Source organism: Rhinoraja longicauda, chromosome 25, assembly GCF_053455715.1.
Source record: "Rhinoraja longicauda isolate Sanriku21f chromosome 25, sRhiLon1.1, whole genome shotgun sequence".
NCBI lineage: Eukaryota > Metazoa > Chordata > Chondrichthyes > Rajiformes > Arhynchobatidae > Rhinoraja > Rhinoraja longicauda.
Window position 1 is genome coordinate 17,027,834 of NC_135977.1, and position 23,111 is coordinate 17,050,944.

General features: G+C 45.6%; 1 protein-coding gene across 2 annotated transcripts in view; it reads left to right on the forward strand.

Annotated features, from left to right (window-relative positions):
* The window catches only part of ttc28 (tetratricopeptide repeat domain 28), a 394,517-nt gene that overhangs the window by 351,609 nt on the left and 19,797 nt on the right, over nt 1–23,111 (forward strand). For both annotated transcript variants that reach the window (XM_078421482.1, XM_078421484.1), the window contains exons 18-20: nt 3,951–4,027; nt 11,530–11,553; nt 19,517–19,646. In XM_078421482.1, the coding sequence (XP_078277608.1) occupies nt 3,951–4,027; nt 11,530–11,553; nt 19,517–19,646 (231 nt within the window). The remainder of the gene's footprint in view (nt 1–3,950; nt 4,028–11,529; nt 11,554–19,516; nt 19,647–23,111) is intronic.

Sequence of the window (23,111 nt, forward strand, 5' to 3'; positions counted from 1 at the left end):
CATGTGGTTATACAGTATACCAGCACACTCTCGATGGAGCAGCGATACCAACACCATCACTTATCTGTCTGCACCGAACCAACATCCCTCCACTCCCTACATATTCACGTGCCTATCCAAAAGCTTTTTAACTGCCACCAACGTATCTGCATCCACCTCCACCCCTGGCAGCACGTTCCAGGCACCAACCACCCTCTGTGTAAAAACAAATGCACCCCGCACAGCAGTACAAACTAGCATCTGCAGTTCCTTCTTAAAATTTTTTGAAAATTGCCTCTCTGTCACCCCAAGGGAAATGGGCTTGGGTCCCCTGCTGCCATTTTAATGTGTTTAAAATCTCTAACCCACTTTTATTTTTTGCCCCATTTATTGGACGGCCTGTGTTTACGTGCTCCTCCCATGCCACTGCTGTCTTCAATCAACCTCCCATCCTGTTATGTAAACCTCCACCTCTACAACCTTTCCCCTCAGACCCCCCCCCCCCCCCCTCCCAGTCCTTTCCTCCCTTCTCGCTTGGCTGGATGTCTGAATGGATCGCTCCATTGGAGTATCCTCACATCTCCTGATCATCATCTACTGGTCCCAGATTCCCAGGGACCTCCGCTCTGGTCTCAGCCCATGGAATTCCTACCTCTTTTCCAACGATCCAGATCCTTTAGTTTCTTCAGATCTCCCAACCATCCCGTCTTCCGCCTCCCTAACCACTGGCAAATCATAGAACACTTTAACCCCTCATATCCTTGGTCACCCAAAACACGCTCACTCCATGGCCCACCATGCCAACAGCCTTGGGCCCTCAACAATATCTCATAGCATCGAAGAGGTGGAGATGATTAGGAATGAATGGAAAAAAAAATGTTATTGGCACATGTGACAAGTCGCAGTGAAACTCTATGCTTGCATGCCTTGCCAAGGTATGTAATAGTCACCCATAAAGGGCACGGCACGGTAGCGCAGCGGTAGAGTTGCTGCTTTACAGCGAATGCAGCGCCGGAGACTCAGGTTCGATCCTGACTACGGGTGCTGCACTGTAAGGAGTTTGTACGTTCTCCCCGTGACCTGCGTGGGTTTTCTCCGAGATCTTCGGTTTCCTCCCACACTCCAAAGATGTACAGGTATGTAGGTTAATTGGCTGGGTAAATGTAAAAATTGTCCCTAGTGGGTGTAGGATAGTGTTAATGTACGGGGATCGCTGGGCGGCACGGACTTGGAGGGCCGAAAAGGCCTGTTTCCGGCTGTAGATATATGATATGATATGATATGATATGATATGATGATTTACAAAGTTGAGGAGGAGATGAGGAGGAATTTCTTTAGTCGGAAGGTGGCGAATCTGAGGAATTCATTGCCACAGAAGGCTGTGGAGGCCGTCAATGGATATTTTTAGGCAGAGATAGATAGAGTTTTGATTAGTGCGGGTGTCAGGGTTTAAGGGGAGAAGGCAGGAGAATGGGGTTGAGAGGGAGAGGTAAATCAGCCATGATTGAGTGGCAGGGTAGACTTGATGGGCTGGGTGTCCTAATTCTGCTCCTATCACTTATGAACTTATGAAGGGCATGTCAATGCACATCTTAGAAGCTGTCTCCAGGCTGCCAGCACAGTTTTCATGGAACTTTCCAGAAACTATTCCCACAGCAACATGAACTTCACACGCACATTCTCCAGATTTTATTGTTCTTTTGCTGCTCCCATGCTCAATACCACTCTCGACTTCCACATGTTCAATGGTCCAGCTGACAGAGACAGCTAATTATTATTGCGCCACATTGCAGTGAACTCTCAGAGCATCAGCTATGCTGTGACCTCTGCCTAAGAAGGGTCTCGACCCAAAACGTCACCCATTCCTTCTCTCCAGCGATGCTGCCTGTCCCGCTGAGTTACTCCAGCATTGTGTGACTATCTATGCCTTATTGCTTACACCAAGCCCTACCTTAACGCAACAACTTTAATCTTTACAGTAGCAGTAGAAAGCTCCAAAATATTTAATATTGTTTAGTATATTATTGTTACGTGCAATGAGATACAGTGGAAAGCTTCTTCTGCTTGCTATCCGGTTGAATAATACAATACATGAGTACAATCATACACTAGTAAAAGAGTGAAATTATTGTAAATAGGTCCTTTTATGGGACAGTACGCAGAGTCGCCATGTTCTGGCGCCATCTTGCCACTTTCAAGTCTCTGAAAAGTATGATCTTGGCTGAAATTTATCGAACAATTAGCCAATAATTGACGCCTAGCATTAAGCTTGGGTGAAGAGGTAGGTTTTAAGGAGCGAGTTAAAGAAAGAGAAGGGATGGAGAGATTTGGATCCAGACACCTGAAGCGGCATCTATCGTGATGTCACAGGTGCCGTACATTCCCTCCGGAATGTTCCAAGACGTTGTCAGGTCTATCGGTGACCAGAATCTTACCCCCATTGCTGCCAGGCCCAGCACCACACTCCCAAACACGGATGTCCATCCATACCACCCAACAACTCGTGGGATCTGTTCCTCACTCTTCCCAAACAATGTCTTGGAGTCATAGATAGATCATACAGCGTGGAAACAGGCCCTCCGGCCCACACTTGCCCACACCCGCCAACACGTCCCAGCTACACTAGTCCCACCTGCCTGCCTTTGGCCCATATCATTCCAAACCTGTCTTATCCACGTGGCTTCTGAAGGTATTCTGAAAACTCAAAAATCTTCTGAAAGATTTGGATACCACAACCTGCCCAGCAAGCCCCCAAACTCTCCTGCTTACACATTTAGATATGATAGTGGCATTTGAGAGACTTTTGGATAAGGTACATGGATATGCAGGGAATGGAGAGATATGGGTTATGTGCAGGCAGATAAAAGTTGGTCTTGGCATCATGTTGGGCACAGACATTGTGGGCATTCCTGAAGACATTCCTGTGCTGTATTGTTTCATGTTTTATTTCCCCTCCATCATTTTCTCAATCCTGCTCTCCAAAGCTGGTGTAACATCTTCTCTCTCCCACACAATTCTTCCCAAGTCCACTGGCCCATGAGTGCTTACCAGCCTCTCCGCAGCCAATCTTGATACATTCTTCCAGATGTCAACACTCCACTGTCTGCAATGGCTGTGGATATATGTACAGATAAAAGTTATATAAGTTGACCTCTTGTGCTAAGATAGACATAAGAAGCTGGAGTAAGTCAGCGGGTCAGACAGTATCTCTGGAGAAAAGGAATAGGTGACGTTTTAGGTTGAGACTGGATGTATTCAAGAGAGAGTTAGATACTGGATATATTCAAGAGAGAGTTAGATATAGCTCTTTGGGCTAACGGAATCAAGGGATATGGGGAGAAAGCAGGAACGGGGTACTGATTTTCGATGATCAGCCATGATCATATTGAATGGCGATGCTGGCTCGAAGGGCCGAATGGCCTACTCCTGCACCTTGTTTCTCTGTCAATGACCCATCTTCATACCTCCTCTTGTGCTAGTTGTGCTTACACAATGACGAGCGTTTTTAACAATAGGAATATTGTTACAGGAAAATCTCAATGCATATTCTGCGACTAAAGTGTGGGCATGTGCACCTTTAAGGCTATGATGTCTAATTAATATTAATTTTACATAGAGTGAGTTCATTTGAAGGTTAATTGCTACTCAGACTGGAGATCAAAATCCTGGTTTTGTTTGAGGGAAAGTCAATGAATAGCCTGAAGACATTGTGGCTCAGTTATTTTTATTCTTAGATGGTATATTTTCCCCTGCACGTTGCAAATAAATATGACATTAAATAATGTGGCATATGCAGCATGAGGTGCTTAAAATACTTGCACGAGGAAGGTTTGAATATTACTGTCAGGTTGTATAACTTGGTGCATGTGTCTGTGCATTGTGTGCCTCGATGATAATTCCATGCATATCACTGATACGTATGTATGACGGTGCCTGCTGTACTCCTTGTGACATTGCTTCTTGTGTTAAAGGGTTACCCCACGCTGCTCTCCAGGCCCTCTGCAAACTTATCTCGGCCTCAGAGACAGGAGAACAACTTATTAATCGGGTGAGTACAGATTTGGTCTTCTCTGCGTTCATTCTTCACCAGTGTTCAGTTTAGTTTTGTTTAGTTTAGAGATACAGTGCGGAAACAGGCCCTTCGGCCCACTGAGTCCACACCGACCAGCGATCTCCACACATTAACACTACCCTACACACACTCGGGACAATTTACATTTACGCCAAGCCAATCAACCTACAAAGCTGTACGTCTTCGGAGTGTGGGAGGAAACCGAAGATCTCGGAGAAAACCCACGCGGTCACAAGGAGAACGTACAAACTCCGTACAGGCAGCACCCGTAGTCGTGATCAAACCCAGTGCTGTAAGGCAGCAGCTCTACTGCTGCACCACCATGCCACCCATGAAACCAGTGAAAGTGGTTTACGATGCTCCCTTGCCACCTCAAGTCATTTTAGTCCTCCAGGCCACGGAAAAATGCATCAAATTTCAGCCCGTAATGTCGATTAAAGTTATTACCTCCTAATTAAATAGGCGATATAATTTATTGAAGATTTTTAAATCGGGACTGAAATAACTTACCGTTTGATTTGTTTTTGTTCTCAGAATATTTTACTCAAGATTGTCCTTGGATAAAACATTTGTTGGGAAATTGTAAAGGTTCAAAGGCAGATGAGCAGCCTTTTAGTTCTGATATTAGACTGCAGAATGCTAACCTACCTTGGAGACCAATAGAGTCAGAGGCCCACCTTGTCCATGCCAACCAAAATGGCATACTGGGCCAATCCCATTTGGCCCATAGCCCTCTAAATCTTTCGAATCCATATATCTGTATTTTAATAGTCATAATAGTATCCGCTTCTACAGTGTTCCCTGATAGCTCATCCGGATATGAACTAGATACATGAAAAATAGGTGCAGGAGTAGGCCATTCGGCCCTCCAAGTCATGGCTGATCATTCAGAATCAATACCTCGTTCATGTTTTCTCCCCATATCCCTTGATTCCGTTGGCCTTAAAAGCTACATCCAACTCTCCCTTGAATACATCCAGTGAATTGGCCTCCACTGCCTTCTGTCGCTAGGAATTCCACAGATTCACAACTCACTGGGTGAAAAAGTTTTTCCTCATCCCAGTGCTTATTCTTAAACAGTGACCTCGAGTTCTGGACTCCCCCAACATCGGGAAAGTCTTTCCTGCATCTAGCCTGTCCAATCCCTTAATAAAATTACATGTTTCTATAAGATCCCCTCTCATCCTTAAATGTGATAACTACCCTGTGAATGAAACAGTTACCCATGAGGTCCCTCTTAAATATCTCCTCTCACCTTAAACTTAAGGTGATAATGGATAAACTTATGCCCTCTAGTTTTAGAATCCTCTACTCTGGGAAAAAGACTATGAGCATTCACTTTATCCATGCCCCTCGTGACCTTGTACATCTCAATAAGGTCATCCCTCGGCCTCTAATGCTCCAAAGAAAAAGGGCCCAGCCTATCCAACTTCTCTCTATAACTCACCTGCCCACACAAGCTCCAATGGGGAGGATGTTTCCACTAGTGGGAAAGTCTAGGACCAGAGGTCTCAGAGCCTCAGAATTAAAGGACGTTCCTTTAGGAAGGAGATGAGGAGGAATTTCTTTAGTCAGAGGGTGGTGAATTTGTGGAATTCATTGCCACAGAAGGCTGTGGAGACCACGTCAATGGATATTTTTTTAGGCAGAGATAGATAGATTATTGATTAGTACGGGTGTCAGAGGTTATGGGGTGAAGGCAGGAAAATGAAGATAGATCAGCCATGATTGATGGGTCGAATGGCCTAATTCTGCTCCTATCACTTATGAACTTAAATGACCCTATAACTCCAGCTCTGCAAATAGCATCCTGGTGAGTCTCCCCTGCACCCTTCCTAGGTACAATCTCCGAGTTGGCACTTGATTCTCACCGAAGGAAGGGGAGAGTTTGTGTCACCAGCCTCAGTTCCATCGTCACTGGCCTTGCGAGTAATGAGAAGGTCACGATGGCATAAACAAAGCCTGCAGCAGAGATGGAGCACTTGCAATACGACAGGACTCTGAGCAGCTCCAAACTCATGGTTCTTTCCGACCAAAGGACGGTGCAATGCTTATCGAAACGTATATGATTATTAAGGATCTTATCGAAACGTATAAGATTATTAAGGGGTTGGACACGTTAGAGGCAGGAAACATGTTCCCAATGTTGGGGGAGTCCAGAACAATGGGCCACAGTTTAAGAATAAGGGGTAGGCCGTTTAGAACGGAGATGAGGAAAAACTTTTTCAGTCAGAGTTGTGAATCTGTGGAATTCTCTGCCTCAGAATGCAGTGGAGGCCAATTCTCTGAATGTATTCAAGAGAGAGCTAGATAGAGCTCTTAAGGATAGCGGAGTCAGGGGGTATGGGGAGAAGGCAGGAACGGGGTATTGATTGAGAATGATCAGCCATGATCACATTGAATGGCGGTGCTGGCTCGAAGGGTCGAATGGCCTCCTCCTGCACCTATTGTCTATTGTCTATAATGCGCTGGAAAAATCAAAGCGTAATAAAATGTGAATTTTTAAAAATGACTAGCACAAAGGCTAACGAGAAGCAGTCACATGAGCTGATGGCAAAATGCCAGAGAGTCTGACCTACGAACAATGTAACATTGCGAGATGAGCAGAGAGGACTGCTTCACTGGAATCGCTAAGCAAGTAAACTGTTGAATCCATCACTGTAATGAGCAGTCCTGTTTAATGATGCATAACCCCTGATCTGCGAATGCTCAGATCCAGCTCAAAAATCTAGCCGCTTTGCCGTGAAAATTACATCCTTCATTTACTCTAAACTTGCACCAAATTTCACAACCAAACAAAGAAAAAGAAAATGGTATCCAAATTTAAAAAAAACTTGAGTTTTAACTGAACTTAGTTTTTAATGAATTCTAATTATTTCCTTTAATTTGCGAAGTGGGAAAAGCACAGTATATATAACCATAACCAATTTAAGTAAAGCAACATTTCCCTCCAAAGAGCTATTATTGTCTGGCAAAGTCCATTTGCAATACTCCTGGTAAATGTGGACGACAGCGATATAGATGTAACGTCACTGGTCCAGTGTGAGTGAGGCACGGCAGCCAAAGTGATGCGTGCTTCGGATGAGTGTTAGGGAGAGAACATACCGTACATTTTCAGTGTGTAGGAAAGAACGGCAGAACCTGGTTTAAATCGAAGATAGACACAAAATGCTGGAGTAACTCAGCGGGACAGGCAGCATCTCTGGTGAGAAGGGATGGGTGACGTTTCGGGTCGAGACCCTTCCTCAGACTGATGTCAGGGGAGTGGGCGGGACAGAGATAAAATGCTGCCGGAGACATTAAAACTGGTGGGAGAACTGGGAGGGGGGAGGGGATGGAGAGAGAGGGAAAGCAAGGGCTACTTGAAGTTAGAGAAGTCAATGTTCATACCGCTGGGGTGTAAGCTACCCAAGCAAAATATGAGGTGTTGTTATAGACAATAGACAATAGGTGCAGGAGTAGGCCATTCGGCCCTTCGAGCCAGCACCGCCATTCAATGTGATCATGGCTGATCATTCTCAATCAGTACCCCGTTCCTGCTTTCTCCCCATACCCCCTGACTCCGCTATCCTTAAGAGCTCTATCTAGCTCTCTCTTGAATGTATTCAGAGAATTGGCCTCCACTGCCGTCTGAGGCAGAGAATTCCACAGACTCTGACAATGAAGGAGGCCCAGGACAGAAAGGTCAGTGTGGGAATGGGAGGGGGAGTTAAAGTGTTTGGCAACCGGGAGATCAGGTAGGTTTAGGCGGACTGAGCGGAGGTGTTCAGCGAAACGATCAGTTTCAAGACAGCTCTCCCACAAAACAGGAAAACACAGCTTCATTTTCAAGAAATGAAGTCGCACAGAGGCGGAACAGTGTTGCACAGCGGTAGAGTTGCTGCCTTAGAAACATAGAAAATAGGTGCAGGAGTAGGCCATTCGGCCCTTCGAGCCACCACCGCCAGTCAATATGATCACGGCTGATCATCCAAAATCAGTACCCCGTTCCTGCTTTCTCCCCATATCCCCTGATTCCATTAGCCCTAAGAGCTAAATCTAACTCTCTCTTAAAAACATCCAGTGAATTGGCCTCCATTGCCTTCTGTGGCAGAGAGTTCCACAGATTCACAACTCTCTGGGTGAAAACGTTTTTCCTCATCTCAGTCCTAAATGGCCTGCCCCTTATTCTTAAACTGTGAACCCTGCCTTACAGCACCAGAGGCACGGGTATGATCCTGAACCCGGGTGCTGTCTGTACAGAGTTTGTACGTTCTCTCTGTGACCACGTGGGATTTCTCCAGTTGCTCCGGTTTCCTCCCACATACCAAAGAGGTACAGGTTTGTAGGTTAATTGGGTTCGGTAAATTGTTCCTTGTGTGTAGGATAGAACTAGTGTATGGGGTAATTGTTGGGCGGTGTGGGCTGGATGGCCTGTTTCCATGCTGTGTATCTCTAAGCTAAACTAAAACTAAATGGGTGAGTGACATTGCCCCTTTTTGGAGGACTGTGAAATATTGCCTCTGCAAGGATGTGGGCCTAGTGACAGGCTTCTGAAAGTGAGGAGCACCATTGGACACTTTGTATTCTCAACCCGACCGTGAAGAAGCTGGAAGCTGAGTAACCATCTTGTCTGCCACAGAACCTCAGGAGCGGAGCGGAGCGGAGCGGTTGGTCGAGAGCCAATGTTTCTAACTGGCTGTCAACAGCAGGCATTCCTCAAATTCTGCTTTTGCGTCTTAATCAGAGGAGAAATTTGTGATGTCAATTGATCGGGCTACGGTGGCCCAGAGGGTGTGGCAATCCTTCCTAGGATCGGAGAAAAAACTCAGGTCTGCAAACGTTGAAGGAGGGAGTGCCAGGCTCTGGCTTGGTCGCCCACACCAACAGCAGTGGGTCGACACTCTCTGCAGAAGCCGAGGGGAGGTTAGGGAATGGCACGGCCTTTGGTGGGTGGGAAGAGGAAGTTGGAGATGGAACAGTCTCGAAGGGCAGCAGTTTTGAATAAGACCGTTGAGGTGGCACCTGCCCATGAAGAAGTCGGCTGCAGCGAACATTCCCTTCAAACGGTCCCCAGCCCGTAAAGAATTCCTACACTCATCATCAGCTTTGTTTTCTCACAGAAATGGGAAACCTTGTAAACGTTATCTGCTGCAGGGAGATTCCTGAAGGGTTAACCATAGCAAATCAACAGCATTGCTTAAGTTGCTTCACAACAAAGTGTAGGTTCAATAAATGCTCATTCTCAAAGCTTCAACGGTTAGACAAGATTTGTGGAACAGTGGTGGATGTGCGACGCTGCTTATTGCACTGATGGTGGTGGTGTACGCAGCTCTGGTGACACTCAAATCAAAGAGCCCCGAGTCGGCCAACGTTGGGTTTATAAATCCTGTTGTCACACAATGTAGACGCAGCAATGCCTGATCCTGGTGCCGTTCCCTCTGCACCACCTCTCAGAGACATCCGCTCACACCAGACTCGGTGCTACACGTTCATCTGATCTAAGAATACCTTTATTCTTAGTGACCCTCGCTCGAGTGTCCGGCTTGATATTCATGCTGAAAGGCGCATGCTTTCGGTGGTGCAGCGGCAGCGTGAGTGAATTCATAACCCCAATACTAGTGCAAAAATGAAGCCCAAAGGGGCGGCACGTTGGTGCAGCGGTACAGCTCCAGAGACCAGGGTTCGATCCTAACGACGGGTGCTTGTCTGTACGGAGTTTGTACGTTCTCCCCGTGACCTGGGTGGGTTTTCTCCAGGATCTCCGGCTTCCTCCCAAACTCCAAAGACGTACAGGTTTGTAGGTTAATTGGCTTGGTATAAATGTAAATTGTCTCTCGTGTGCAGGATAGCGTGAGTGTGCGGGGATCGCTGGTCAGCAGAGACTCGGTGGGCCGAAGGGCATGTTTCTGCGCTGTATCTCTAAACTAAACTAAACTAAATTGACCCTTTCGCTTCCACAGCTCCCACTTTGTCACATCTCCAACACTAAAATTAATCATACAATTCTTTTATTGTTGTCAATTCTGAATTGCATCAGTGAACTGCAAACACTTTATATATATATATATATGTAGGAAAGAACTGCAGATGCTGGTTTAAATCAAAGATAGACACAAAATGCTGGAGTAACTCAGCGGGCCAGGTAGCATCTCTGGAGAGAAGGAATGGGTGACATCTGAAGAATGGGTGACATCGACCCGAAACGTCACCCATTCCTTCTCTCCAGAGATGCTGCCTGTCCCACTGAGTTACTCCAACTATTTGTGTATGACACTTTATATATTATTGTTTGGAAAGTGTAGAAAGACAATGTCGCTCCGGGGATTATGTAGATTATAGAACCATTGGAATATAAACTTAGATTACAACCATTCCTTGATTTGCTGGTGAAAAGATCACCGGTATAACTGGCTGATCAAATGTTGAGTCGCACAGTAATGTTTGATCTCACCAAGCCAACTGACCACTGCAGATCCAGAGACAGGGAGAGGCTTCATTCCTGTCACTTATCTCAAAAAGGCGGAATAGTGAATGCAATGAAAAATGACCAGAAGGGAAACAAGGACTTGCAGAGACTCATTCAAAATTCAAAAATAAATTAAATATTGGCAAATTGGCAAATTGGGTGTGAGAATGAATATTTTGAACTTGTGCTGTTCAATAATATTAAATGCAATATGTTTATATCAAATTCCTTTGTGATATTTTAACAGATTAATGTCCCCCGTTAAATTAGTGGACAAAGGATTTAAAGACAAATGTGATAAATGATCGCGGGCTGATATCCAACAGCACAATTTCCAGATGTTCTTTTAATGAGCTAACCTGTGCAAAGCTGCTGCTGTGTGGAACTGGTGCAGTAAATTAGTGGAATCGCCCAGTGATGATTGAGACCGCTTGCGCCTGTCCTTCAGCCAGGTTTAGGTTTTTGGGACTTGCTTCCACCATTTCCTGTCATCCTTTTGTCAAGAGTGAGTCAAGAATGTTTGATTGTTGTATCACAACTGAACAGTGAAATTCGTACTTGCAGCAACAGAACAGGCCTGCTGACACAATAGGTTTGTAGGTTAATTGGCTTGGTATAAGTGTAAATTGTCCCTAGTATGCGTAGGATAGTGTTAATGTGCGGGGATCGTTGGCCGGTGCAGACTCGGTAGGCCGAAGGGCCTGTTTTCGCGCTGTATCTCTAAACTAAACTAAACTAAACAACTCTAAAATATTAAAACCAATTGAACGACTCGTCCTCAAAATCTGAACCATCTGCTTCACATAATATTTCTCAATTGCAGCTGCCATCATCACTCTCAATTAAACTAATTAAACAGATATGTGTTTAATGCAAGTTAACAGTGTTGTGTCGATCTCCTCCTGCTTGTGTGTATATTTGTTTAAGCTTTGCTATTTGACAACTTGCTGTTTCAATTTACTGCAACTTGAATATCACCTATGCATGAATCTAAAGCTTGTTTTTCTTTCTCCTGACTCCCTCTTTGAAGGCTGTAAAAAATATGGTTGGATTGGTAAGTGCATCGAACTGGATTAATGTAGTTAAAGCACTGGAATTTGCAGTGAACTGTGCTAACACTTTGATCCGTAGAGAGTTCTCACCGATTGTCTTTATTTCTGTATTGTTCCCAATGTGATTCACATTCTTGATGCTGCTCAAATGCATTGTAGAAACCTGCATTCTTAGTTTGATTGTATCCACTGCTGTGTCAACTGGAACACTTCCTGAACTTTAGGGAGAGGTTGGACAGGCTAGGACCTTATTCCTTGGAGCAGAGGGGTGATCTTATAGAGGTGCATAAGATATGAGGGGATAGATAGGAGTCTTTTACTCAGAGTAGGGGAATCAAGAACCAGAGGACATGGGTTTAAGGTGAGAGGGGAAAGATTTAATAGGAAACTGAGGGGCAATTGAGTGTGGTAGGTATATGGAACAAGCTGCCAGAGAAAGTAGTTGAGGCAGGTACATGTAAAGGAAAGGTTTAGAGGCATATAGGGCAACTGCAGGCAGGTTGGATGAGCTTTGATGGGGATGTTGGTTGGCATGGACAAGTTGGACACAAGGGCCTGTTTCCATGCTGTATAATTCTATGACCCCAATTGGTGTCTTGGTGGTATATGAAAGCCCGCTTTGGAAAAACAATGCTCAACTTCCGAGTTGCTACATTCCTCCCCCATTCCCCGATGGTCTCGGCTTGTGGAGGGGTGTTGCCTCTCTGTAGTTCTCTGCCCTTTGGTCAAGCCACCCAGTGTAACTGACTCCAAGATGCTAGCTTCCAGCAGAGATTCCCATAATCACTCTTTAGTGAAACAGTGAAAAACATTTTGACATTGGGAACTGCCTAAAGCAAACAAATCCATCTGCCTAGGACAGGTGAAATCTCATCAGCTGTTCTCAGCAGGATTTGAAACATTATGTTTTTTCTTCAAAAACTGCGTCCATTCAATATTTTCTGTCCCTTCCTCCCATATCCCACCCTCTGGCTTTACATTTCACTCCTCACCTTCTCTTCCTTGCTGAGACCCTTTTGTGTCCTTGCCATCTCTGTCCACCTATCTGCCAATCACCCTGTATCCACCTATCACTTGCCAAGCTTTACCCCACATCCACCTCTCTTCAGTTTTCACCCCACTACTACAATCTGTCTGTAGAAGGGTCCCGTCCTGAAACTTTGTCTGTCCATCTCCCCCCACAGATGCTTCCTGACCCGCTGAGTTCCTCCAGCACTTTGTGTTTTTTGCTCAAGATTCCAGCATCTGCATCTCCTGTGTTTCAGTGTTTTCTGAATTTTATTGACTTTTTGCTCCACCTTTTTGTCATCATGCCTCCTGTCTGCCAAAACCTGAGTGAAATGAATGTTATTGAGATTGTGAATCCTGAACTAACAGGAACCTGTTGCAAAGTATGAATAAATAAATTTCTAATTGTACGATTTGTCTCTAAAATTAAATTTGTAACTTTAGTTTTCAAAACATCTCTGTATAAAATCAGTTTTTTAATCAGCACTAGATGTGAAGTGCCTTTCAAAAGTCCTTCAACCAGAGATGTATGCATGTCCACGCTCCAAGATGCCCCATCTAACCTAGTCCCATTTGGCACATATCCCTCTAAACCTTTCCTATCCATGTACCTGTCCAAATGGCTGTTCAATGTTGAAACAGGGAACTACAGATGCTGGTTTACCAAGGAAAAAAGCACAAAATTCTAGAGTAATTCAGTTGGTCAGGCAGCATCCCCGAAGAAAGGTCCCGACCCAAAGCATCACCTGTCCATGTTCTCCAGGGATGTTGCTTGGCCCATTGAGTTACTCCAGCACATTGTGTCTTTTAAATGTTGTTATAGTACATGCCTCAAACTGCCTCCTCTGGCAGTTCATTCCATATACCCACAACACCACATGTGAAAATGTTGCCCCTCAGGTTAATATTAAATCTTTCCCCTCTTATCTTAAACCTGTGCCCTCTAGTTCTTGATCCCCCTACACTGGGAAAAAGCCTTCCCCTTTTATTCCTTTATGGGACAGAATAAGTCACGGGTGGGAAGCATTTATTATTTAGCCTGAGTGGGGAGTTTGGAAAACACATAAGATCCAACTGGAGTGCCTGCAAACCTCTGAGACAATTGATGCAGGGAGAAAGATTCATGTTTTGAATACTGGATAATGCAATGATAGCCATCTTTTCCAAAGAGCCATTTAACATACCTTGTATTTAGGTTTTGTTTAGTTTAGTTTATTTATTGTCGCGTGCACAGTGAAAGGTTTGCTCTGTGGGTTATCCAGTCAAATCACACTGAAGGAGAGTCTCGACCCAAAACGTCACCCATTCCTTCTCTGCAGAAATGCCCCCTGTCCCGTTGAGTTACTCCGGCATTTTGTGTCAACTTTGGTTTAAACCAGCATCTGCAGTTCCTTCCTACACAAATCACACTGCACATGAGTGTAATAGATCCTCTTGTGGAGCAGCACGCAGAGAGCCGCCACGCTCCGGAGCCATCTTGCAACTTCCAAGTCTCTGAAAAGTCTGATCTTGGCCCAAGAAGATCTGCAGTTTCTTATTTTCTCACCTTAATGGCCGGTGTGGTGGCGGCACTGGATGGATGAAGTAGGGGTCGGCCTTGACTAACCTATGTCCTGAGATTGAATCTTAATACCATTTGAAGTCCTGTTTTCCTCGAGCACTAAGTCAGCACAGCTCCTTTTCACTGACTGATTTTTCTCTCTATTATAATCACATAAAAAGTTCTCGTTACCAATCTAGCATTGTTTAACCTTATTTCTCCCATATCTCACTGCCTTGCTAAAGATGGCCCCAAAATGCAAGAGTAACTCAGCGGATCAGGCAGCATCTCTGGAGAACATGGATAGGTTCTTCAGACTGATCAGAAGGGTCCCGACCCGAAGCGTCGCCTATCCATGTTCTCCAGAGAAGCTGCCTGACCCGCTGAGTTACTCCAGCATATTGTGCCTATCTTTGGTATAAACCAGCATCTGCAGTTCCTTTTTATTACATCACCACCTTGCTCGCATATCGCACTCTCTTGCTCCTGCCTTATTTAAACGTTCTTGCTCTTTCTCTCTGCCCCTTTTCTTTTCTGTCAATGATTCCCACACCCACTCACCAATGGGCCCCATCCCACATATGGCGTCTCTTTATCCCCACCTTTGAATGAAGAGAGTATTTTTCTCACACGACTGTGAGGAAAACCCTACCACCAGATTCAGGGACAGTTTCTTCCCAGCTGTTATCAGGCAACTGAATCATCCTACCACAACCAGAGAGCAGTACTGAACTACTATCTACCTCTTCGATGACCCTCTGACTATCCTTGATTGGACTTTGTTGGCTTCACCTTGCACTAAACGTTACTCCCTTATCATGAAATGCTGGAGTAACTCAGCGGGTCAGGCAGCATCTCGGGAGAGAAGGAATGGGTGACGTTTCGGGTCGAGACCCTTCTTCAGACTGAAGAAGGGTCTCGACCCGAAACGTCACCCATTCCTTCTCTCCCTAGATGCTGCCTGACCTGCTGAGTTACTCCAGCATTTTGTGAATAAATACCTTCGATTTGTACCAGCATCTGCAGTTATCTTCTTATACTCTCTTATCATGTATCTGTACACTGTAAATGGATCGATTGTAATCACATATTGTCTTTCTGCCGACTGGTTGACATGCAACAAAAGCTTTTCACTGTACCTCGGTACACGTGACAATAAACTAACTCGACTGCGAAGTTTCATCCATTGCTCTGGCTGAGAGGGCCGCTGGTGTCTCTGTCACCAGGAGGGGGTGCCACTGCGCAGCAGAACCAAGCAGAGGCGGAGTGATATTGATTTCCTTGTTCCTCCTTTTGATGAGCAATCTGCCAATTTCAGGCAAGTCAGACAAATATAAAGGAGCTGAGCAACAACCTGCAGAGTCCCCGGCAGCCAAACCGGCTTTTAATTTTTATCAGTCAAAATATTGTATCGCTAAAGCCTTGAATAGTGCGAATATTATTCTGCAAATTGGCTTGCTATTTACCCAGAGCGATGCCTCCACTCTATTATAAGGTTTAGGTGTGAGATCTTTCCGATAGATACCGAGGAATTATTAATTTCCCTAGTGCCCCACCTCCGCTACCTACTTGTCCTGCTTTAGTGTGTTTTGCAGACTGAGAGATCTGTATTTTATAACATTCTCTTCCTCTGCATTGGTGATGTTTACATTACACTCCTTGCATCCCCCTGGGATACTGACACACTCTCTCTCTCCAGCTAGAGTCACTGGAGAATCATTAGAAGCACAGTTCCTCCTTGCCAGCCCTAGTTGAAAAGACCAGCCACTGTTTAGTGTCTGAGAAGGTACAGAGAACATTGAACAGTACAGCGCAGGAACGGGCCCTTCGGCCGACAATGTTTGTGCCGAGCATGATGCCAAATCATCCCTGTTCTCCAGAGATGCTGCCTGACTGGCTGAGTTACTCCAAAACTTTGTGGCCTTTTATGATCCATGTTAAACTGATCTCCTCTGCTGAACGTGATCCATAACCCTCTATTCCCTACTTCCATATGCCTCTCTAAAAGCCTCATATACCATTATCGTAGCTGCCTTCAAAACCACCCCTGGCGACGCATTCCAGTCCCCTACCACCACCCCAGGCAATGCATTCCAGGCCCCCAACACCACCCCTGGCGATACATTCAAGGCCCCCACCACTCTCCCCACACTTTCCCTGCACATCTCCATTTAACTTTTCCCCTTTCACTTTATACCTGTGTCCTCTAGTGTTGAGAAAAAGGTTTTAACTGTCCACCCTATCTATGCCTCTCATAATTGTATATACCTCTATCAAGTACTGACATTGGTCGTAACTTTTGGATGAGGGACTCATTTACCATGGGTTAAAGGGCTCTACCCAACCTGAACCACCATCTTCATCTAGACAGGTACCTCCCTTGTATCCTTTTTGAGGATGTAACTAGGAAAATGGACAGGGGGGAGCTGGTGGATGTAGTGTACCTTGACTTTCAGAAACCCTTCGACAAGGTCCCACATAGGAGATTAGTGGGTAAAATTAGAGCACATGGCATTGGGGGTAGGGTACTGACATGGATAGAAAATTGGTTGGCAGACAGAAAGCAAAGAGTGGGGATAAATGGGTCCCTTTCAGAATGGCAGGCAGTGACTAGTGGGGTACCGCAAGGCTCGGTGCTGGGACCGCAGCTATTTACAATATACATTAATGACGGATGAAGGGATTAAAAGTAACATTAGCAAATTTGCAGATGATGCAAAGCTGGGTGGTAGTGTGAACTGTGAGGAAGATGCTATGAGGTTACAGGGTGACTTGGACAGGTTGTGTGAGTGGGCGGATGCATGGCAGATGCAGTTTAATGTGGATAAGTGTGAGGTTATCCACTTTGGTGGTAAGAATAGGAAGGCAGATTATTATCTGAATTGTGTCAAGTTAGGAAAAGGGGACGTACAACGAGATCTGGGTGTCCTAGTGCATCAGTCAATGAAAGGAAACATGCAGGTACAGCAGGCAGTGAAGAAAGCCAATGGAATGTTGGCCATAACAAGAGGACTTGAGTATAGGAGCAAAGAGGTCCTTCTGCAGTTGTACAGGGCCCTAGTGAGACCACACCTGGAGTACTGTGTGCAGTTTTGGTCTCCAAATTTGAGGAAGGATATTCTTGCTATTGAGGGCGTGCAGCGTAGATTTACTAGGTTAATTCCCGGAATGGCGGGGCTGTCGTATGTTGAAAGACTGGTGCGACTAGGCTTGTATACACTGGAATTTAGAAGGATGAAAGGGGATCTTATCGAAACGTATAAGATTATTAAGGGGTTGGACACGTTAGAGGCAGGAAACATGTTCCCAATGTTGGGGGAGTCCAGAACCAGTGGCCACAGTTTAAGAATAAGGGGTAGGCCATTTAAAATGGAGATGAGGAAAACCTTTCTCAGTCAGAGAGTTGTAAACCTGTGGAATTCTCTGCCTCAGAAGGCAGTGGAGGCCAATTCTCTGAATGCTTTCAAGAGAGAGCTATATCGAGCTCTTAAGGATAGCAGAGTCAGGGAGTATGGGGAGAAGGCAGGAACGGGGTACTGATTGAGAATGATCAGCCATGATCACATTGAATGGTGGTGCTGGCTCAAAGGGCCGAATGGCCTCCTCCTGCACCTATTGTCTATTGTCTAATATTGTAGCTCCCTCACCTCCATGCATGCCCCCTTGCTATGTTCTCAGATTCACCCAAACCTGGTGCCCTTTCGGCTCCACGACTCTCCATCAGTTAACCAACCGCCTGGCCCAACCTTCATCCCATCATCTGTTTGACCTCTCTCCAGTGAACTGCTTGATACTCAGCGTTCCATGATCATCTCCTCATTCTCCTCCCGTCTCTCCGTGTCATCTTCTCTCTCACTGAGATCCCATATGAAGGGTGTAGGAAGGAACTGCAGATGCTGGTTTAAACTGAAGATAGACAAAAAAAAGGTGGAGTAACTCAGCGGGTCAGGCTGCATCTCTGGAGAGAAGGAATGGGTGACGTTTTGGGCCGAGACCTTTCTTCAGACTGAAGGGTCTGTTCTATCGGCCACATGTCTATGACCTGTGCACAACAGCATGCTGGAAATCTGGCAAAGAATAGCTGCAGGTCAGGCCACAGTGTGGGCGTACCTGCTCCAACCCATTGCCGAAGCTACGTCAGAATGAGGAAATCACCCTGTGTTCCTCAACCGTAGGATATTGGTAACGACTGGCAAGGATTTCCTCAGCTGCAAAACCTGGGCCCTTGTGTACAGCAATAGCACTTTCTGCAGCTGGAATATTAAACGTAGAAACAAGGAACTTCAGATGCTGGATTACACAAAAGGACACCATGTGCTGGAGTAACTCAGTGGGTCAGTCTGAAGAATGGTCCGGACCCAAAACATCACCTATCCACGTTCTCCAGTGATGCTGTCTAACCTGCTGAGTCACACCAGCAGTTTGTGTCCTTTAGGAATATAAAATGAAGTAAAATGAAATGAATAAAGCTCACAAGAATGATTCCAAGAATGAGTGGGTGAGCATATGATGAGCACTTGACAGCACTGGGCCCCTGGAGTTTAGAAGGTTGACGGGAGACCTAATTGAAACTTACAGAATAATGAAAGGCAAATATAGAATGGATGTAGAAAGGATGTTTCCATTGGTGGGAGAGTCCAGGACCAGAGGTCCTAGCCTCAGAATTAAAGGGCACTCTTTTAGAAAGGAAGTGAGGAGGAATTTCTTTAGTCGGAGGGGGGTTAATCTGTGGAACTCATTGCCATTGAGGGCTGTGGAGGCCATCAGTGGATATTTTTAAGGCAGAGATAGACCAAACTCTTGATTAGAACGGGTGTCAAGGGTTATGAGGAGAAGGCAGGAAAATGGGATTAGGAGGCAGAGATCAGCCATGATTAAATGGCGGAGTGGACTCGATGGGCCGAATTCTACTCCTATAACTTGTGACCTTGTGAAAATAGTTTCTTGAAGAATTGGACCATATGTCCCAGTGGACAACATGGACTGTACACAAGATGTGAAGAACTACATGCAGCATTGTAAAAAGTGTAGCTTTCTCAAACAGTTATACCTGAGCATTAGATACAGTTATCATCAACGGGACTGAGTGTGATGTAGAAGTGGTGAACAATTGGCCCTGGGAAACCAAACATCAGAGACATTCCCTGACCCAGTGAGCTGTAGTTTAAATGACCACGTTATGGTCATCAGACCAGGTTTCTATGTTGCGTTGAGCACCACCATACATCTGAACTTGCTGCATGCCTCTGTGTTCAGCTTGCTTTACTAACGCCTTGGAAACAGTGTGTTGAACACTTCCGTGATCCATCCACTAAAACATCAAGATTACTCTCATGCCATTGAGCGCACAATCCACGTCAGATCTCCTTGTCTTCAGTGTGCTTTCCTTTAGAATATTGTTCGGTTTCTCCCCACAGCTCCACCAAGTCCTCGTTCAACTTCAGACTGGTGAGAAAGACCAGGACTTTTCTACAGCACCCATTCAACTGTCCATCAGCGTCCAGCTCTGGCGACTGCCCGGATGTCACGAGTTCCTGGCTGCTCTAGGTATGATGCAACTTAATATTTGATATGTAGCAGTGGACGGGAGATTTGCGATACGGGTCACCCATTCTTTCTATCCAGGTCACCCGTTCCTTCTATCCAGAGATGCTGCCTGTCCTGCTGAGTTTCTCCAGCATTTTGTGTCTACCATCTGCAGTTCCTTCGTGCTCTTCCTCCCTTGGGTTTCCAATCATTGCCTGATTCCTCCTCCACCTACAATGCCTCTGAGTTATCAGGAGCCCACTTTCTTTACCTTCGCCCAACCCAATCGTTCTGTGTTCTACGATAGAGCTTCATAAAGATTGGTTAGGCTGCAGGATGAGCCTGCTGCTGGTGCCGTTGGCTAGTACAAAACAGGCCAGTCGTCGGGGTTTTACGGTTGGCCCGTGTATGCTTTTCCCCAGGGGAAGGCAAATCACCTTCCTGCATCAAAGCAATTAGCATCCAGTTTGGGGATAATGCATCTGAACTTACTAGTGAAAGTCTTCAATAGATTTAGATTTAGAGATACAGCACGGAAACAGGCCCTTCGGCCCACCGGGTCCGCGCCGCCCAGCGATCCCCGCACATTAACACTATCCTACACCCACTAGGGACATTTTTTTACATTTGCCCAGCCAATTAACCTACATACCTGTACGTCTTTGGAGTGTGGGAGGAAACCGAAGATCTTGGAGAAAACCCACGCAGGTCACGGGGAGAACGTACAAACTCCATACAGACGGCGCCCGTAGTCAGGATCGAACCTGAGTCTCCGGCGCTGCATTCGCTGTAAGGCAGCAACTCTACCGCTGCGCCACCGTGCCTCCAATAGAGTGGGTATGGAGGGGATGTTTCCGCTGGTGTGGGAGTCTAGGACGAGAGGTCATAGCCTCAGAATAAAAGGACATTCCTTTAGGAAGGATATGAGGAGGAATTTCTTTAGTCAGAGGGTGGTGAATCTGTGGAATACATTGCCACCGGAGGCTGTCAATGGATATTTTTACGGCAGAGATAGATAGATTTTTGATCAGTACGGCTGTCAGCAGTTATTGGGAGAAGCAAGAGAATGGGGTTGAGAGGGAGAGATAGATCAGCCATGATTGAATAGTAGAGTAGACTTGATGGGCAGAATGGCCCCATTCTGCACCTATCACTAATGAACTGATGAATAAGGAAGGTTTCGAGGGATATGGGCCAAACACAGGCAAATTGGACTAGCTTTGATGGACACTAGGTTGACATGCTTGAGTTGGGCCGAAGGGCCTGTTCCCTGCTGTATGACTCCATGTATCTATGGCAGCATCCCTCTATCAAAGTATGCCTGGCCTTACACTAGCAAATATTTCTACATCGTGCAAGAACTCCGATGGGCTGAAAATGGCCTAATTCTGCTCCTATCACTTATGAACATGATGTAATAGAGTGTGGAACAGTAAAGCACTGGAATAGGCCCTTCGGCCCACAATGTCTGTGCCGAACATGACGTCAAGTTAAACTAATCTCCTCTGCCTGCACGTGATCCATATCCCTCCATTCCCTGCATATCCATGTCCCTATCTAAACGCCTCTTGAACACTGGTATCATATCTGCCTTCACCACCACCCCTTGCAGCACATTCCAGGCACCCACCACCCCTCTGTGTAAAACAAAACCTGGTCCACACTTCTCCTTTAAACTTTGCCCCTCTCACCCTAAAACCATGCCCTCTAGTCCTTAACATTCCCACCCCGGGAAAGAGGTTCTAACAATCTACCATGTCTATTCCTCTCATAATTTTATATATTTCTATCAGGACTCCCCTCAGCCTCTGATGTTCCAGAGAACATAATGATTCGACAATCCCTTGTGCCACCTTATTTTGACACCACAGGGGAAAGTGAGAAGGTGGATACATAGCGACGGCATTAATTTAACCAACTTGTGCATCTCCTAAAAAAACCCATTTTAATTCATGAAGTGACATCGTGGCTTGTTCTACTCGTCAATTCGTGTCAGAAGTCTGGGGTTTAAAACAGAATATTTTTTAAGACTTTCTTTTTTAACAGGAAAATTGTAATTATTTTCTTTAAATAGACATTAAATTGACACTCACTGCCTCTTTAATTCAGAGGAAGATGTGGAAAGTTGACAAAATCTTTCACTATTTTAAAATTGCCTTTTAAATGTGTGAGTGACTCGGAGTCGGGCTTGGCTGATTATTTCCTCGCTCTTAATCATCAGAGCCATTATGTTAAAATGACTTTGAAAAAATTATCTGCTGTGCAGTTACCTTCCGGGAGCGAGCCATTTACTCTGTTTAATTTGCTGCGCTTTCAAATGCTCTGTATCAAAATATCAGTCTGCCGAAAATCCACATTCTCAAGAAAGTTATTTGAATAGACCCTTTCTAAATAAACTTATCAGATCCCATATCACTCCCGACAGGATGGGGAATTAGTTTTGTCACCCTTCACTTTTCTTCACTGACACACTTTTGTCTTATCGGTGACACAGGTGAAGTCTGCTTCACTGTCAGATGCCCAGGGTGGGCTCCTGAATCTAAATTAGAAGCAAGTGATACCATTAGAAACAAGTTTTCTCCCATTGGCCTGAACACTTGTTCGACGTGTGGCAGTAATGCATGAGTGAAAGCTTGCCATTTTGAGGTGGAGAATATTGGCGGCACGGTGGCGCGGCCTTGGAGTTGCTGCCTTGCAGCACCAGAAACCCAGGTTCGATCCTGACTGCGGGTGCTGTCTGTACGGAGTGTGCACGTTCTCCCCGTGACCGCTCTCTCTGTGACCGCGTAGGTTTTCTTCTGGTGCTCCGGTTTCCTCGCACACTCCAAAGACGGGCAGGTTTGGCTTCTGTAAATTGTCCCTCGTGTGTAAGATAAAACTAATGTACGGGCGATCGTTGGTCGGTGAGGACTTGGTGGGCCGATGGGCCTGTTTCCACGCTGAATCTCTAAACTAAACTAAATATAAAATATCTCCAGTATCATTGTGATGGCGCCTAATTGACTTCCTTTTGGGTCTTGGACTTTATTTGCTTGAAGTAAGAACAATTAAATTAACATAAATTGATTGCTAATTCCAAGCATTGTGTGAGAGTGTTCTTGGCTTGTTGGAAGTAATCGATTGTTAATTCCAACTCTGCTGATGGGATCCAGCAGCCAAGCACGCTATCTCTGTGTGTGTGTGTGCTGTCCCCAATTCTCCTTTCCTCTGCTCTGGCCTTTGCTTCTCCTGAACACACCCAACTCTTGACAAGGGTTACATGGGCGGCACACAGGTGCAGAGGGTAAAGCTGCTGTCTCACAGCACCAGAGACCCGGGTTCAATTCTGGCCTCGGGTGCTGTCTGTGAGGCGTTTGTATGTTCTCCCTGGTGCTGTGCTGGTTTTGTCTGAGTGCTCCGGTTTCCTCCCACATCCCAAAGATGAGAGGTGCTGGAACAACTCAGTGGGCCAGGCAACATCTCCTTCTACTGGCTTTCAAATGCTCT